Source organism: Rhodnius prolixus, unplaced genomic scaffold, assembly GCF_049639745.1.
Source record: "Rhodnius prolixus isolate KJV_2025 unplaced genomic scaffold, Rpr scaffold_1, whole genome shotgun sequence".
NCBI lineage: Eukaryota > Metazoa > Arthropoda > Insecta > Hemiptera > Reduviidae > Rhodnius > Rhodnius prolixus.
Genome location: NW_027411581.1, coordinates 8,771,960 through 8,791,200, shown reverse-complemented (window position 1 = coordinate 8,791,200; position 19,241 = coordinate 8,771,960). Strand labels below are relative to the sequence as shown.

At 31.8% G+C, this 19,241-nt stretch overlaps 1 protein-coding gene across 3 annotated transcripts in view; it reads left to right on the top strand.

Moving 5' to 3' along the window:
* Positions 1 to 19,241, top strand: part of LOC141458247 (uncharacterized) — a 44,407-nt gene that overhangs the window by 9,674 nt on the left and 15,492 nt on the right. Inside the window, exon 3 of one of the 3 annotated variants that reach the window (XR_012460887.1) lies at positions 6 to 275. The exons of 1 other annotated variant lie outside the window; for it this stretch is intronic. Coding sequence is in view for 1 of the 2 variants with exons in the window: in XM_074135996.1 (XP_073992097.1) it covers positions 18,156 to 18,488 (333 nt within the window). In the remaining variant the exon portion in view is untranslated. Of the gene's footprint in view, positions 1 to 5; positions 276 to 18,120; positions 18,489 to 19,241 lie in introns of those variants that run through there. One more of the 3 variants, XM_074135996.1, reaches the window with a different exon arrangement.

The following is a 19,241-nucleotide window of genomic DNA, read 5'->3' as shown; positions in this document are numbered from 1 at the left end:
ACTAGAGATTCCTAACATTGAAACAACAGCGAAGATGAATGGAATTGGTACTGCTAAACCGGCTTCACTTACTAGATGTACGGGCCTTTATCTGCGAACATTCTCTAGTCTTAATTGCTTCACTCCTCATCAATATATCTCAATAAATTTTACATTATTATTTATAATATATGTAAATGACAAGTATATTTAAATTAAAAAAAAAAAAATAACTTAAATTTACAGATTATTTAAAATATGTACATTAAAGAGCATTTACTTTTTTGTCATGACAAGTTTCAGTCTAATTTTATTAGTACCACACTTGAAATTATAATAATAAGAAAAAATTGAATAATAGGGATTCTAGATATGAATAAAGCATTACATAAACTTGAACTGGCACTTAGGATTATGGATTGTAAGGATTTTGGATGCTATGGAGATTTGTGCGTTTGGCAGTCCATTATAGTTCAAGTCCGCAAGCTCATACTGGAGCTAATAGAGTATTGTATTTTTTGGTTTTCGTTTTTGTGCAAAGTAAGTTTGCAGTGTCTGTCTAAAAGGTTGATTAATATTCTGTGATTTAGTTCAGTTTGTTAAAGTCGAGCTTGTGAGTTCAATGTGATTCATCTTGAGGGCTCATGACTACCTCATTGATCTCTTGAGGGGCACTTTCATTACAGCTACACATTTCTTAAACTGTCCGCTTTGTAACTTGGTCAAGAAAACAGAAGACTGACTTGATCCTTTCATAAGAGAAGAAGAGAATATTTTAAGATGGCAGAAAATTTATATTGTGGAGCTCCAGAAGGAAAATGACCAAATGTCTGGATCATTCTCTATTTTGTCAGGTTTCATTTAAGTTGCCTAAAAGAAATATAAAGTAAGAGCTTCTTGCAATTTATCGTTTTAATTCCAGAATGTTTACATGAACACTCCCTAGACGTACACATTTTCTAAAAACTACTTTTTGGAATTCAAAAAAAGGTTTTTCCGGTTTAAACCAGCGTATAACTAAACTTCGACTCGATTACAATGTTTCCTGTTACCGGCGCAAGGGAAAGTGACATATTTGTCGCTACGGACGTCTCCATGAGATCTCTCTGAGTCTGTAAAACGTGTTCGTTACTCGTGCAGCAACATGTTAGTCTCTATCAGCAGATGTGGATGTTAAAATAAAATATACTTTAAATATACTATATTATGCATGTTCTTATTTATGTACAGATATAAAATAAATAATAGATATATGTATGATATAAAATTGTTTACATTGATTATAAAAATATATTGAATAAGTTTTTACTTATAACATACATACTAGGTTTATGTAGCTTACATAATATTTATAGTAATATTACTACATTTTAAATACATATATAAATAAATATATATTACATTTACTGAAAAACACAAATACAGGATTCATCTCATAAAAAGAGAATTTATGAGATGAATTCTCTCATTCTTTTAGTGTCAACTATCAACCGGTTTTTAACCATTATTACAATCAAAATTATTAAAATTTATTAAATTTACCACAATTAGTTTAAAATAGTTAGTCTTAATAAGTTTTACACTAAATGCTAGCTGAATGTAATCGGAGAACAATCGCATGTGACTACTAACATTTAATCTATGATTCTGTTGAACTAAGAAATTTTTTGACTGAAACAGTTACAGAAACGTGAGCCATAAAGAAGCGCCTACTTTGTAAGACATTGTTAAAACCGAATAAAGAATTCTTCCTTTAAACAATTAAATTGCACAGTTTTTGCATGTCAAATATCAGCGAAATCCTAATAATCCTGAGTTATCAATCATAAGAAATTAGAATATTGTAGAATGTTCATCTCACGTAGTGTAGCTTCTTATTTTTTTATGCTACAGTAATAATATTGAACTAAAAACCTGACATATATTTCAAAATCAGATCTATAACATGTAATTGATATGTCTCTGATTTTAAAGCTCATATTGGGTTTCTAAAAAATACCTTACCGATCTACAGCCAAAAATATAAAGAATTAACTGAATATCTATATGGCAAATATCTTCTTTCTTTTCGTAACATCTTAGAGTAGCCTGGAATCATAACGCTTTTTCTTAGATCATTCCAATCTTCAAATAAAGTTTAAAAAAAGTAAATTTAAATTGTAAAAGATTTCTAATAAATGATAACCTGCTTTGTAATTTTAAGTTTTGTCATTGTAAACATTCCTTGTTGAATTTCACTTAGAATTCTAATAAATTCATCAAGGAAAAATCTTTAGTCTTTAAGTTGAATGAAGAAGGTGATTGATTGAAAACAAGTGACAACTTTGTGATTTTAAAACAACTATTTATTAATTTCAAATTGTTCTCTGACCAGTAAATCATAAATATAGTAAGATTTAAAAGAAAATCCAAATTCAAGAACAGCTCGGCGCAGACTGATCGTAAAACATCCTACCTTATTTAGTAAAATTTTTATAACCCAATCTGGTCTGAAATTGGATCTTCTTTTCTCTTTTTATAGCTTGTAGAGGTGTCCTAGCCTTTTATTTACTTTGCCTCTACACATTTCACCATCCACAAATTTTTCCACTTAAACTGGATTAAAAAATAACTTTTACTCAATAATTCTGTCATCAAACCGAAGTGTTGTACATACATGAATTTATTATTTACCCAGTATTTTTTTTTGAATAAAATTTGTTAACAAATCTGAAACAAAATCCGTTGACATGAAATTCCACATCACCAAAACGATATCTAAGTTCTTTGCGTTTTAATCAGAAATGTTTCTAATGATTTGTTTTTTTATAAACATTCATAAATTAAACATTTAGTTCAGTAATACTGCCTATAAATATTTCTCCGAGAAAATTAATGTTGAGGGTGTACTGGGGGACGTTTCTTAATTAATATTGACTTCAATGAAGGAACAAATGTCTCATTTCTTTTGATAAAGTTTTGAAATTGCGCGTTTGAATACAAGGTATACATTTAAATTGCATTATTTAGGCTACTTTATTGTCAAAATAAATAAATATTTATTAATGAGTATTTTAATAATAATAGCAATAATTAGCAAAAAAAATTAAGGTGCTAAGTTGATTGGGTTAGTAAAAACATTTTTATTTTGGCAATTTCTTCTACGAAATATTTTCTTATGAAGAGAGAACCTTTGAATCATTAGCAAAGAAAACTAAATCAACCAAATGTTCACTTAGTATGATTAAAATATCAGAAATAATATTTGATAATAAGCATAATGGATCAATGTATGTTTTTCTTACATTTATGAAACATGGTCAACGAAAAATAAAATGCGCAAGATCATCAGCTTCATTAAAATTACTTATCGGACAAACTTAGTCATAATCCAAAGTAGAAAATTCTCATTTATACATGTGTCCATGTTAACTGTTAACTGATGGAAAAAAACTAATTTTTATTGGATGGCATTCAATGTTAATTTAGTGCTATCCGAAATTTAAGAAAGAAATGAATTTATCAATTAGGAAATATTTAGAATTTAATACATTGGGTAGATCATAACAGAATGAAAATTTTGTATCTTTGCAATTTAAGGATTCCCAAGGTTTGTCCAATTCGTAGCTAAGATTTTCTTAAACATCCTTGGCTCTGATAGAAACAAAACCATTTGGCATCTGTCTGGCCCAGTTCAATTCACCAACATTGTTTGCTTGATTATTCCAATTAATTAAGCACAGGATATCAGGTTGATCAGAATACTAACGAAACTTTGTTCGAGTACCTTTAACTGCTTAAAACCCTCCCTTCCCCTCCTACGACTTAGTTATTGATGGGTAAAGTTCTAGAAGAGTTTCTTCATACATTACGTTTCCTTATCCTTCTCTAATTCTTATAATCTTAGCTCACCATCAGTTTGGATTCGGTAAATGCACACCACCATAAATCAATGTCATTGCTTAGAGTACCCCTGCAGATTGCGCGAGCAATCGTTCGAGTTTGTCATCCAGCCTTCCAGTGGAAACCGAATATTTTTTCTTGTACTCACTCTCTTCTTTTTAATCCTAATGTCTTACATTTCTTTTACTACTAAGTAAGAAAAAACGATTTATTTTACCCTATGGAGGTAGGGTTCCTTAGAGCACCATTCTTGGACCCATTCTGTGCATAAGTCATGTTCTAATCTTCCAATTCACGCACACCACCAACATCTTCACAAATGTAGTCGACAAAGACATAGCCATTCTCCCTCCTCAGTCAGAACCAGGCCAGTCAACTTGCTCTTTATATTTAAATTACCTCGAAGAATGATGTCGAATGTGGTAAATGAAAGCTACCGTGCCCAACATTAAACAAAATAAACTTTACTCTTGGATGTGCCATTTTTTTCTCTAGTTTACTACAACCGGACTATACTTTCTTGCACTGCACTGTTCGATATCTCGGACTGAACAAGAAGAAACATTGAACATGGAACTCACACAGTTGCTTTAAATGAGAAGAATTTAAAAAGCGTTATTACCCATTTGTAAGACTTAAGGATTCAAACTGTGGTCTTCAGACAAGCATTTCAACATTTATTGCTCCAGAAACCGTCAGTCAAATATTACCACCGCATAATAAATGCTCCATTTTCAGTAGTACAATTCACTCTCATCTAAAAGTAACGTTCGCCCAAGCATTAATCACGAGTTAAAACAAGAAATTTAACTTTCACCTCTTCGTTTCCCAACCTTCTCAATGAGTACCTTTCTACCAGAGTATCCCAAGAGTCGACTGAAGCGGTGCTGACCATTGTTTACTCGGTGATGAAAAGTCAGTAATTGACCGGATTCCATGGAGAGATCTACAAAATGGGTGGTATACCCGCCATATGTTACATAACAGCCATCTGATTACTTATTTCAACAGTAGTTGGAAATGGCAATAAAGTAATTTTAGAAAATAAATTATTGGTATAAATAAATCAATATTTTTATATTTTGAACGAGAGAGCTTGTTGAAATCAGAGCTAACATTTTTGAGCTGACTTTAAAGATACAAATTTAAGAAATGACAATAGAATAACCTAGTTATTAGTGCCCTTGACTCCCGTGCGGTGATCCCCTAGTTCAAGTCCAGCTGCCCCTGCCCTTAGATTTTTTTTCAATTCTAGGAGCCTCTAACACACACTGTCCGCGAGCGTTGCCTACAAACAGAAAACACTGTTCAGACACCCTATATGAACTACAAAAAAAAAGCTCTGAGCGCCAATATCCTCAAATGTTGATAGGCATTGAATTAACAATTATAATAATAATGTAAAACATTCCACGTTGTTAGAAAATTTAATTAGGAGACAACTATAAAATTATGTTTAAAAGAAGCCGATATTAATGCAATTTCGATTTAGTAACCTAAATAATGACTTTAATGAAAGAAAGTGGAATTCGCTATAAATTCAAGAGATAAATTCTTCCCAAATTTTTGAAATAAAGAAAAGTTAGAAAAAGAATCGCTGGTCTAATGCCAAGTTGTGGTAAAAAAAAAGAAAAAAGTGAATAGTGAAGGGGTTGGGGTTGTTATTATGTTAAAAGAATAGTGAGTTATGAAGATACAGTTTTTATGGAGCTAGAGATATGTGCATTGTGTTGGAAACTAAGTACTTAACTGCTGGATCTATTGCCCTATGTATCTCCAAAAACACTTGCCGCCTCTAAAGAACAAATTTACGGCGCAGCCATTATATTTGTACGTCATAAAATTACGAATAATATAATGTATAGCTTTGTAAACTTGAACATAATCTTATCCTCGCATTTAGTGAGTGAGCTCGCTGTCCCTAATTTGCATTGTTTTGCACAAATTACTATTATCAGCCATTCTGTTTTCGCCTGCCAGCAGTAGTTACTCATTCTTTACTTATAACAAAGTGTTCTTCCTGTCTTCAAACCGGGTTGTTTAATGGACAGGAAACTAGGATTCAATTGCTAATAAGTTCTAAATTTCTATGAAGAAACATTAGTATAGTGAATCCAGGGGGGGGGGATCGCTTTAATCGCCTTATCTGGGTCTTCCATTCGGGGAAAGGGCAAGTTCCGGGGGCCCCAAGAAGCGAAGTGGGCACTGGTACTGCCCAAGAAGCGGGTAAGCCGGGTACTGATGTTAGCTATACTGTGTATACATTCCACTTCTAGCTCAATTATTATTACACTGAAGCAGAACTCCTAATAATTCCCGTCAAACTAGAAGAGAATTTCTTATTTTTCCATTGATTTTTCCAATCGTAACTAAAAATTCAGACCGCATGTACATTCCACCTCTGGTTCAGTTATTAATACAATGAAGCAAAAATCTCTATATTTCCAGTCAAATTAGAAAAGAATTACTTATATTCCTATTAATTTTGAAATGGTGACTCCTCATTTTTCCTTTTATTTAGCAATCGTTACTCAAAATTCACGCCACCCAGTGTCTACAATCCAACTGTAGCTTACTCAATATTTAACTGAAGCAGAAATCTCTAACTTTCCAACTAACTAGACGGGAATTCCTTATTTTTCCTTTTATTTTCCAATCGTAACTTTAAATTGGAGTACCCTGTTTAAACAATCCAATTCACCCCTGAATTTCGAATTAACATCACAAAATAATCGGAAAGATAAGTAATTATTCTCTAGTTTTGTAACAAAAGTAATTGATTTCGGCTTCAGTAAATTAATAACTAATCCAGAGGTGTAAACTCGGGGAAGCTGAATTTTAAAATTAGGCCCGAAAAATGAATGGAAAAATAACGAATTCTCTTCTAGTTTTAAACATTAGAGAGACAAAGATTGCGAAACAATAAAGGAAGAAAACTCAATATTTCCCGTCAAACTAGAAGAGAATTCTTTGGTTTTCCATTAATTTACTAATCGTAACTCTAAATTCAGGCTACCCAGTATGTACATTCCAGCTTTGGCTTAATTATTAATTTACTGAAGCAGAAATCTCATTCTTTTGACAAAAATAGAGGAGAATTACTGATTTTACTTTTAATTATGCAATGGTAATTCCAAATTTAGGCTACCCTTTGTGTACATTCCGTCTAGGGTTTAATTATTTTTTCAGTGATGCCGAAATCTCGATCTTTCCAGTTAAACTAGATGATAAGTCCTTATTTTTCCAATAATTTGGCGAACTTACCTAAAAATTCAGGCCTTCCAGGGCATAAATTCCAACTCTAGCATAGTAATTAAATGTATAAAACAGAAATCTCAAACTTTGCAGTAAAACTAGACCAAAATTCATTATTTGTCCATTAATTTTGCAATTTTAACTTCAAATTCGGCCCACCCTGTGTATATCTATTTAACAAAAACTTACAGTTTAAAAAGTTAAGTATAAAGGTTGATTAAAAGCTAAACTGGACATAAATCGGCGAGTACTCGACATTTCAATAATAATTCATTGATATATTTGAATAATTTCAGTACTTTAACTTTTCGTTAATATTTTTGCAAATTTTTTAGATGTCACAGACCCTAATGCTGGCATTTTCTTTTTTAACCTGTGATTAATAGTTTGATTATTATAGATTGATAGATATTACAGCCAATCTAAGTTAAATTGAACAAATACTTTGCACATGAAAATAGCCAGCAGAAGGGTTTGCAACACATAAAAATATTAATGAAAAGTCGAATGAAAAATGAAATTAGTAAAATTTAAATATATCAATAAAATATTAATGAAAAGTTGGGTACTTGCTGATTTCTGTAACTATGAGCTTCTAATCAACCTTATACTAAGCTTCTTAACCTGTTCTTGCGAAAGAGATTTCTGTACCTTTTAGATAGATTATCATTTTTGTCTATTCCGCAAAGTTACATATCTACTTTACAGATTTTTAAGCGTAGTTGCAAATCCTCCAAAATATAACCTTCTACATCGCCATAACTTTATCACTAAAACATTGAAACATTGGTAAAACAGTTATAGAGCTAACTTTTTTCTACAATTTGGGAAAGAATTCATTGAATTCTCAACAGTACGAAGAGAGATATAAAAGTTTGAAATTTGAACGTATTTGCAAACCTCTAAAATTGATCCTTTCTATATCTCAATAATTATTATCATTAAAACATTGTTATTTGTACCAGTTATAGAGCTAACTTTTCTCTACAATTCGGTAAAGAATTCATTGAATTCTTAACATTACAAAGAGAGAGAGAAAGATTAAGGATTTTGCCTTATACAGTTCATAACTACGCCACATGTGCTTTGATCAAACAAGGTACTCTGAATCCGAAATTAAGATTGCAGAATTAATGAAAAAATTTCTTTCTTCATTCTTTCGCAATCTTACTTCTGTTTTTATCTTATTTTTCCATCCAACTTTCAGACGTTACTTCAAATTCTGGGTTACTCTTTGTATACGTTCCACCTTTAGCTTTATTATTACACTGAAGCAGAAATTCTGATATTTCTCGCCAAACTTTGGCGGGAGTTTATTATTTTTCCATTATTTTGGTGAACATATCTCAAAATTCAGATAATTCTGTGTATACATTCTACCTCTGGCTTTGTTGTGAAGCCGAAATCTCAATCTTCCCAGTCAAACTAGACGAGAATTACTTAAATTCAGGTTACTCTATGTGTACTATCCACTTCTGGCTTATTTATTAACATACTCTAGCCGAAATCTTAATATTTCCAGTCAAACTGGACAAAAATTTCTTACTTTGCCATTAATTTTGCAATCGAAACTCAAAATTCAGACTACTCTTTGTGTACAATCCATCTCTGACTTATTTCATCATCCTGTAAAGCAGGAATCTTTGTCTTTCCAGTCAAACTAGAGGACAATTCCTCATTTTTCTTCTTATTTAGCAATCGTAACTCAAAATGCAGGCTACCCTGGGTGTACATTCCACTTCTGGCTTATTTAATAATTCACTGAAAGAGAAATATCAAAATTTCTAGTCAAACTAGACGGCATTTCTTCTTTTCCTTTTATTTTACAATAGTAACTCAAAATTCAAGCTACCCTGTATGTACAATCTTTAATTCATGTATTCTGTGTATTGAGCTTCATAAATATCTCCTTTATTTCATACATAATAAAAACTGCTAAATCCAAGTAGCAATAACTCCTCAACCCTCTTCTATTTTTATTTCATAATTTGAAACAAGACTCGCTTGATTACAATCCTAAATTATAGCAAGCATCCATGTCCGTAATTACAATTACTCTAGCGATCTCCTCCGGGACTTATATTCTTAACTAACAGCAGCATTCATATATTTATTACATTAATTATAGACATATAACTTTATGTAAATAAGGTATATTGTTTAAACAACATTTCGCATAATCGTAGAATAAAAGGGCGTGCCCACCTATTTACAACCCATGGGTTTTTAAGTTAAGAGATCTCCATTATTTTTTTTTTTTTTTGACAAATATCAAAACAAGGTTCAAGCTCTTCCATTAAATTAATTATAAAAGAAAAAACTATCTATTTTTACTAGAAAGAGGTTTTCAAGGTAGACAAAAATTATTACTAATGAGCTGTCATCAAAAATATAAATAAAGTATTTAATAACCGTACATAAAATTGTGAATCTATAGTTTTCATAAAATCTAGACAGCTGTCTTACAATACCCTGTTGTAGACATTGCATATCTGACGTCAATTGAGGAACAAAGAAGGTAGACCGTTTAATGTCATCTCTTCCATTATCGTAGGCACTATTGTTCACATTCACGGATTTGGCACGAAAACCTTTTTCGTGCTTCATAGTCCATTTATCACATTCTTTGTGATGCACGAGATAGTCCTGCCCATAATATTTTGTGGAAGAGCGGATTCGAATTAACAAATTGAATTGTTTGAGATACATAAAAATTGGTTTTGTTTTAAACCTTAAATATACCATATACCGATACACAATACCATCACATAAGCTTTCTATCTGGAGGACACAACATTTTTTACGATATTAATACGCTTTCGGATTGAAGATTTCACACTTGTCAGCAGATTGACTGGATCTACAACTCAGATAATCATGGAGTCTTCTTTTCTAAACAAAATGATCCAGCAATTGAATACTGTGTTCAGAATTTGTTTTTATAAAAAGCGGAGTTTATTTGAATTTAAGAAAGCAAAATATTTTCAATTCCTTAATTTGTAATAATTATTTAGTGCGAATTTTCTTGTGGGGTATTTCAAAATTAGCAAATTGATTTCTGGCATAATTCTATCATAATTATTCCCTAGAGGGTAGTTTACTTTAGATGGCTGTAGGTCCTTAGATTTAGACTCAGTACCTAAGAACATGCAACTAAACATTCTCTGCGCAAAAAGTTAAATAAGAAAACTTATTGCGTCGGCTAGCAAAGTTACTATAACTAAAACTCAGTAGAAAACTCCATTTAAACAAATATTAACATTTTAAAGAAATAAAGCTCGTCATATCTGATACTTTGGAGAAAGCGAAGAATATTTCCTTTATCACGAAATGCCTAATTCTAAATGATTTTTTATTATTATTATTATTATTATTATCAAACTAAGAGGCAAATTGTTATAAAGAGACGGGATTTCTGTTTTAGAATTCTTAGTTTACATAAAATTAGTCGGAATCATATTTAGAGAATTTAAAGGCCATTTTCATAATTCATCCCTAATTAAAGGATCATTTTGAATTTAATTATTAATTAATGAGTGCAGAACACATAACTGCCTCTTCTTTTTCATTTGATTCTCTTTAGACTGACAGTAATTTATTTCTTTATATTTTATTTTATTAAGATATTATTTTCATAGCTTTCTTTGAATTAATTTTTCTTGTTGTGACAGGCAATCCCCTCAGATGGTCTATGACTGTTGCGTTATTATGTGTAATTTCTTGTCTTGTAAATTGAAATATGTATATAAAAAATGTAATAAAATTATCCTATATGGTTCCAAAACTGAAGGCATTTATCCTCATAAAAATAAAATTTATAACTTCCTTATATATTTTGTTCCATCATATGATGTTTTTTTTTTGAGTTCTTCTCTTCTTCTCAGCTAAAAGTTTAATGAAATGTCTTTTTGAGAACTCTTATTATTCATATTTTGTCCATATTCCTTTTGCTCTTTTATCAATAGCATTATTAAATAATTATTGTGAATTTAAACACCAACATTATAATATCCGTTTACTATTTTGTCACTATAGAATCTTGCGGGCAGAGAATGTGCATGTCAAACGCGCTCACAATCAGGCAGTTGCCAATTCTGGCTTTAGCCTTCTAAATTATATTCACTGCTGAAAGGCTTACCATAGCCTTGGCATTTATCCTCTACCCCACTTCTTTCACTATGTGCCATGGATTTTATACCGTATTTTATCATTTAATTATCTAGTTGACACAAAAAAATAGTAGAACCTAATATTCAGACTATCCCAAATGGTCTACTTTCATAAGCAATCACAATAAATTTACTAAAATATTTTTCCCTTATTATTTAAATGTATAGCTTATTGTCAAATGTTACAATGATAATTTAATTTATCAAATGCTTGCATGGATCCAATCCACTACTCATCAATTTTTATCCGGTTATCAGTAAGACTAATTATAAATAGTAAAGACATTTTCGTCAAGTTCTCTGCCTCAAAGTTGAAAATACGATCGATTGGAAGTAGTAAATAATCTTAACCGCAGTTTGAATTTATCTAATTATAAATATCTTGCATAACTGTTGATCATAAGATTGATTTCCTATAAAGTATGAATATACTTAACATTCCAGAAAGTTTTCAGTACAAAAATCGTTTTGTTTTTCATTATAAATAAAGTGTTTTTTTCTCTCTAGACATGTCTATTAGAATGATTTGTGAAAAAAAACACCAGGTGAATATGGTCTCACCAACACGCATGGTGGCAGAGAGTAAGTCATCATCTGGTACTAACGTACCTGTCACGACTCTTAACCCTTACTATTAAGCTAAACAAATTCTATTACATCTTTACTGTCAGTAAATGCGCAATTTCATATCACAATTCTCCAATTAATTACAAACTTAATTAACTAAATCGATATCCAGAAATTTTAATTGAAACACTCCAATCTTTTGATGCTAAATTGTTGTAGAAACAAATAAATTAGTCTATGAAAGTTATCTGCATCACTTCTGCTATTAAATTTGAAAACTTGTTCCTTAAATCCGCAACAAAATCTACTAAAACTGCACTACGGCAGGAACTTCTCTGTGAACAACTATGTCCATGGATCCCTAAGAGCCTTTACGAAAAGTGCTCTTACGAAAATTGAAAAAAAAGGTGGGCTGGGATATCCTGGTGGGAGTTCAGTGCAAAGTTGATTTAACTAAGGGTCATGGCACGCCTCAATTTGTGCCTTGGCATCTGTTTTTAAGCCTTTCCTTATGATAGTGGGAGAGTTGTGATAACTATATCCTTGTTAGTTAAGATCATAGAAATTAATGTTACAACCGGTGCTTGCAGACAAGACAAATATTTTAAAATTCAAAAAGCACACTGTCTTTATCCAGACTTCTTTAAAACTTTAAACTACCATTCTGATAAGTTTTCCAGTTAGTTACATTTCAATATAAAAAGTTTTTCAATAACTGATAACAATACTTTAAAAACTTTGGTACTAAAAGAGAATAAAAAATATTAATTTGTGAATAAAACAATTTACTAAAATGGCACATTAGTGGAAAACGTAATATTAAAGATTCTAAGAACCCCTCCTTCCTCCTAAATAAATGTGATCCTAAGTTTTATGTTCAAAGTTTACTGAAAATTTTGCATTGAAACGGTCTTTGAAGATTAACGGAATATCTTGAGACCTTTTAAATTTATTTTATGCATTGATTCTTTGCCCGCACTTTTGGCTGTTCACGCTTTCCATTACATCATTAAAGAGACTTAAGGCACTAATATTTTTCTTGTGGAAACGTTTTCTCTGGCATCCCAGTAACCGTTGGCTGATTGGGCAACGGGCGTAGGTACTAACCGAGAATTGCAATATAGAAAACCCCCGAATTATGACTTCGCATGGAAACTAATACAAAAACGAGGGACCTATCTTATCAAATGACAATCTCGTCTTCGCAATTCTTTGAATTTCAAAATACCAAAGGACTTTATTCTAAAATACCGTACCGTTAATTTGACCTTGTAGGTATCTCTTAAAATTAAGTATGTACATTATGATCGCACTTTAGCGAGTTATTTCAATTCAAAAGCAGAAAGCTCAAAACCTCCTCTTTTTTTTACTTATGTAGCCAACTATGAATCGGAAAGTTTACGTCACAGGCTGTCTGCTGAGTGATGTTGGACTTTAATGATAGTTAAATTGTTTGTTTACTGCGCTTTTGTACATTCACTTTTAATGTGATGTTTGTGAATAGATGCCAATAAAACACAGTGTGTAGACATCTGTGAACAGCTGATACACCCAAATAGACCACTGTTTAAGGGTAGTTGTGTATAAATATCTCAAGTTGTGTACGTACATGAGGGATGTATTAGTCCTCCTTGAATGTATTTATATCTACGTTCTATTTATCCCCATCGTGCTAGCAGCGAGAATAGTGAGTATTCTGTGGTTATTACTTGGCGTTAGTTACAGTTATGCTCTAATAATATCCAGCCCCGGTTAATATAGAAATACTGACACCGTCAGCTGGCAAAAGTCCATACGGCTGATATATTCAGGAAATGGAATTTACTCGCCCCTCAGAATCAGTGAAGATCTGGTAAGAGTAACAGGAAGTTATGGCTATACTGTTCCAAAATTATATATTTAAAAAAAAAATCAATTCTTTAATAAATACTAAGACATTTTATTATAACTTTAAAGCTTTGCAAGACTTTTTATATTGATTTCGAGTAATGGTCCGTACTTCCTGAGCATTTTCCCATTTCCTGTTTCTGAGGGGAAATGACAAATTCGTTACCATTTATTAACGATACATATCTACTTTTTTTGAGAGAGAGAAAGTTTTTATTTTCATCATTGGATTAGAACCAGGTGATCTTTGTTTATTTAATATATTCCAGAACTTTTTTTTCCTTGCTATTGGCCTCTTGAGCTTAGCAAATCAGCCATTTAAATTCTTCTTTCGAAGCTTCTTTTGTATTTTGAATATTTACAGTTATCTTGTTGTTTTTTATGAACTCAAAGAGTTCTGCCATCAAGAATAGTATTTAAATTGGCAGGTAACGGACACCCAGTCGCTATCACAGCCCTCCACAATCGTTCTCTTCTTTTAGTGTTGTTGGCACATTCCAGGATTAGATGGTTGTCATCTGCGATTATTCCAGAAATACTCGAACATTTGTGAGTTGTTTCCACACCAATTCTGGCTAGATGTTGCGGCGAATAATTGTGATTAAACCGCATTTTAATGAGTGTGCTAATAAACTTCCTATTGTTGTTCTTATACCTGAAAAACCAAGGCCTATACAATGAGACGCCATGGTAATCGAGCTGTTAGAGGCGAGGATCGTAAAGCTAGGAAATACTCGTATTATACTATAGTATTGGGCTCGATTCCCAGTTTAGGCCTTAGATTTTATTTAATGGTTAGTAAGAAAAATTTATAATAAAGTACATTTGCTAGTCGCAAGGTCCACACCTAATTTGGTAGTTAGACTTAGAACCCGCCTGAAAAAAATGTATTACTTTACCATTTTATTACCATCTGTTTAATTTCTTACTTTTTTTTAGTCTTTATGCTATCTAACTCTAGGATTCAGTTTGTAATTGGTACCATCTCCATAAGATTTCATTCAATTAGTACTGTTATCTGTTGGAAATCAGATAAGTGAGAGTATAATCATTCACATTTTGTATTTATAAACGCACATTTCTTAATTAAATTATGTTTCAATACAAAGAGAAACAGGTGGAAAAATGTTGATTTATTAAATCAAAATAAACACAAATTTACATCTTTATAACTTGTTGATTCAATTAGAGAGAAAACAGATTTGTAATGTTCGCGTGCAAATAACCAATCATTATCCTAGAAAACGGATCTATTTTGCATAGGCATTCTCGCTACATCTATTACCATCATGTCGTTTGTCAAGCTTTCAGATGGTTATCAATCAGACGTTTGTTTCTTAATTTAGTAGACCGAAATCTGATTATGGACTTTATTCGTCTTCTTTACTTCAATACTTTCTTTCTAAAATAATCAAACTCGAAAACCAAAGAAAAGCCGCAAACTATTAGAATCGAAGAAAAGAATGTTACAGCGAAAATCAACGATGTACTCTGGTCGAACTTATCATTGCCATTCCCCAATTGATTTAGTCAATTTTTTTTTTGCTTACGTTGTACATACTATCTATCCACTTCCAGGATACAGTGACTGATTTGTATCAGCTTGATGTTTCTTTCAACTAGTGTAGTTACATCTGAGGGTTAAATGAGAATAAGTGCATTTATTCTTTGAATTTATCAAATTATGAACCGGAGACGAAGATCAAGACGTAATCCGCTTCTCCATGATCAGCTGCTACGAAAAACGTTCTTGAATGCACGAAATTTAAAAAATCTCCTTCAACTTCAATGATCGAATACAATTTATTTTTGTTCTCTTCAGTTTATTCCACCATACCAGAAATTAGAGTTGTAACAGGAAAATACAAGCAAATATGCAAAACAAAAATACTATCAGAACTTGGCCTTGATCTTTTTAAGATATGAAATCTAACTGCTGTTAGGTGTGTAAGTACTTTCATCAGGATTTTATCAAATAAGTGAAAAGGAATACTTAGAAAAGTTGTCTTTTCGTTACGAGGATAAAGAAACTTTTTTTAAAAATGATTTAAAGCGTTACACAGATTTTTCACAAAAAGAAAAGAAAAAGCAGACCACAAGTCAGGTCAAGAAATCAGTTTACATTGATTGAAAAAATACTAAGTACTAATTTTCGAAGGCCATACTAAATTTCAAGTTGTTCCTAGAAGGGTGCTTCCTTTAATAGTCACCGATTTGATTTGGATGGGTATAAATAAATTTTTTCTGAGCAATTAAGAATAATGTAACACATATATCAAGTCATACTTCTATTAAAATTTGAAATAAATGGATGATTTCAAAGGGAAGCACTTTGGAAAAGATCTCAGATGGTTTTTGGTTGTCTCCTTGAATTTAACAACAGAACAACGTGTTGATTTGCTCAGTCAAAAAACAAATTATAGTTGGTTTCTACGTAAATTACTCTTTTTTTTGTTTTTAATTTATGAAAAGAAAATCTTACTTTCACTTCAACATGGTGAGGAACAGAGAAAGTGGCGGATCTTGAGGGAGAGAATGCAATCTGTTTAAAATAAATCCCAGGCTAGTGGAAAATGGATTATCCAATTGGGAATCAAAATACATGGTCATACAGGTTGGACTGCTGCTCTGAGTTGAGCTCTCAAGTTCTATTAAACAGAGTTTTATAATAGAACTGAAGTTTGAGAAGAATTGGCAACAACTAGATGGATTTATTTTGATTATATTTTTTAATTAATTTATTTGTTTACCTCGATCTTAAATTTTAAAGATACTGAGAAACTTCAACAACTGCCAGATAATAATCGGTCATTGTGTTATCGCAGAAAGAAATCAATCAAAACAAACAATATTTTTTTTTAAACGTTTGCACGAGAAATAATCTTTAATTAAGAGGTAGTTAGTGGGTTTAATAAAGAGAAAAATAAAAGTAGAGACTTGGCTGTCCAATTTGAACAAGAATTCTCAATACCTTGAGATGATGTTTTTAATAATATGATAGCTTTTAATAATGTTAATAATATTGTAGTAAGTAATTTAGAAGAAACGAGAAAAACAACTTTATTTGTCTTGTAGCTGGCTTTGCCTTATAAAGTTACAAACAAAATAAAATAACAGATATATAGTACACCTTGGGCGTCAACAGGGGGGAGGTTGGTCGAGGCAGTTCCATGCCCCCTAGAGCCCTAGACAAATTAATAATGAAAAATAAAATAGAGAACTTAGAAAATGAAAAATACGTTTACACACAACTGGCACAAAACTAAATTCTCTGTTTACATTGAAGGAAGTGAACAGTGTTGGATTCGTGTAATATGCATTTGAATTCATACATGTGAATATACTCACAAGAAAATACTTACCAAACTAAACTACTTACCACAAAAATTACACCAACTAGACGGAGTGAAGTTACAGGCTTAATACTTTCACGGTTATGTTTTTGTTGGGAAAGAGTATAATTAAATATAAATCTTAAATTCCGTTATAAAATCGTTCCTTCCACACATGTAAGTGGCCAAAATACATGAAATGGCATTATTGAAGAAATTTTCCAGTAGTTCTGGATTAACTTTAAAATAACTCCAACGATTTCTTTAAACATTATACACTTGAGGTACCCAAAAGAAAATTTGCCCCAGCAAAATTATTTTGTGTTAGGTACTCAGAGAACTTGTCCTCTTTAGTGATAAACTTTCCCTAAGAGCCAATAATCTCCCAAACCTTTACTAAAATTCAGATGAAACAACATCAACTTCAGCTGATAAGATCATAGACTTAAGTGCATAATCTATGTCAAATCAACTGTCATCGCAATAAGTGCAATGTGATGTAATATTTAATATTTGCAAATATTGATTAGCCACCCTTAACCACTTCAACTGATTCCTGAGCCCTCCATTATCCTGCAATCTTTATTAATTGTGTTATAAACACAATTCAGAAAATTGGATACGATCGCAATACTTCCTATTATTACTGGAAGAAAAGGAAAAAATGGATTTAAGGAGAAAAAACTTTAAATTGATATTTTTACCAATTTTCAAAAAAGTAACTCCAAATTCTAGGATATTAGTGGCAATTTGAAAAAACAAAGCGTATGAGACAATGATCTTTTAAAAAACAAATAACACGGCTATTTGAATTTATGGTATCATGCCAAAATCATGTCATTTCAAAATAAACATTGAGTTAGCCATAAGTCAGTTCAATTAGCAAAGGAACAACCGCAGTTCTATTTATTTATTTTAATTGTAGACACACCCCCCATTTACAGTGGCATCCTCAACTGAAAAAAATAACAACTCTGTCACCCTCCATACAAACTTGGCAACACTATAAAGAGGAGGGAGAGCAATATTTGGCGCGAGATGAGTGTATCTCAGGCGATCAGTAGTATACGGTCGGTGTACAGGTATGAATATTCTGTTCAGGAAAAATTTTGGCGGGGAAGGTGGAGGGGGTGGTGGTTCAAAAGATCGGTTCGGTAAGGCTGGAGGGCGTGGACCGAGGAAAAGTAAAGCGGCTGGTGGTCGAAATCGGATGAATACCGCATTAGATGACCATTATGGTTTGAGAACTCATATATTTTTAAGTCCAGCGTTTACACCAGACCTTGAGGATGACTTTGTGGGTGGTGGTCCAATTCAAGGTGGTCTTACTTCCAGAAGATCTTCGTTGCAGTACAAATTTAGTTTACAACAAAAAAGGAAACCCTCAGCACCAAAATCAGACTTTGGAGATCCACAGGTACTGTAGATATATTTTCTTTTTTATTAAGGTGTATCAACAAGTCTGGTCATTGAAGCCAGAAGCATTCTCAATGTTGATGCCAGCTTGTATAAATGTTCTCTCCATTTAGATAATTTCCTTCGTTGGATAATGAGCTAAAAAACGTCTGCCTATTTCTAAACCACGATCTCTGGAAAGCCAGCTCAGGTTTACCATTGAGCTAACCTCTTACCTTGTTAACAAACTAATTTTGAATTTTTATCCTAATTGAAAAGATAAATATGGAATATGCAGGTGGAGGATTCACATTATTACACTATCAAAATATCTAGGAAAGAGAAAGTGAATAATTATTCAATTAATCCAAGTTGAAAGCTCATTAAGAGCCTTCTGTCATTAATATGAGAAATAAATGTCTTGTAATTAAATAAGGAAAAATTTATCGAGAAAATTTTGAAGTATAAATGACTCCTCAAATTTTCCTTTTGTAAGTCCGTACGAGATCAACCGTAACTGTAATCATTTCCGTCGCAGCATTTTATTATAATTTTAGATTTTTTTTTTTTTACATTACAGTTATATTATGTCATGTACAGAGGAAATCATTCCCCTAAAAATTACCTGTGGTTCTTGCATAGCAATTTGCATTTCAAGTTAATCTGTCACTGAAATTCTAGTATCTCACGGTTTTTTGTCTAGAAATTTCTTAATTCAAGGAATCCTTAACTCCATGGGATTAATTGTACAATAGCTAACATACTTAATATTACC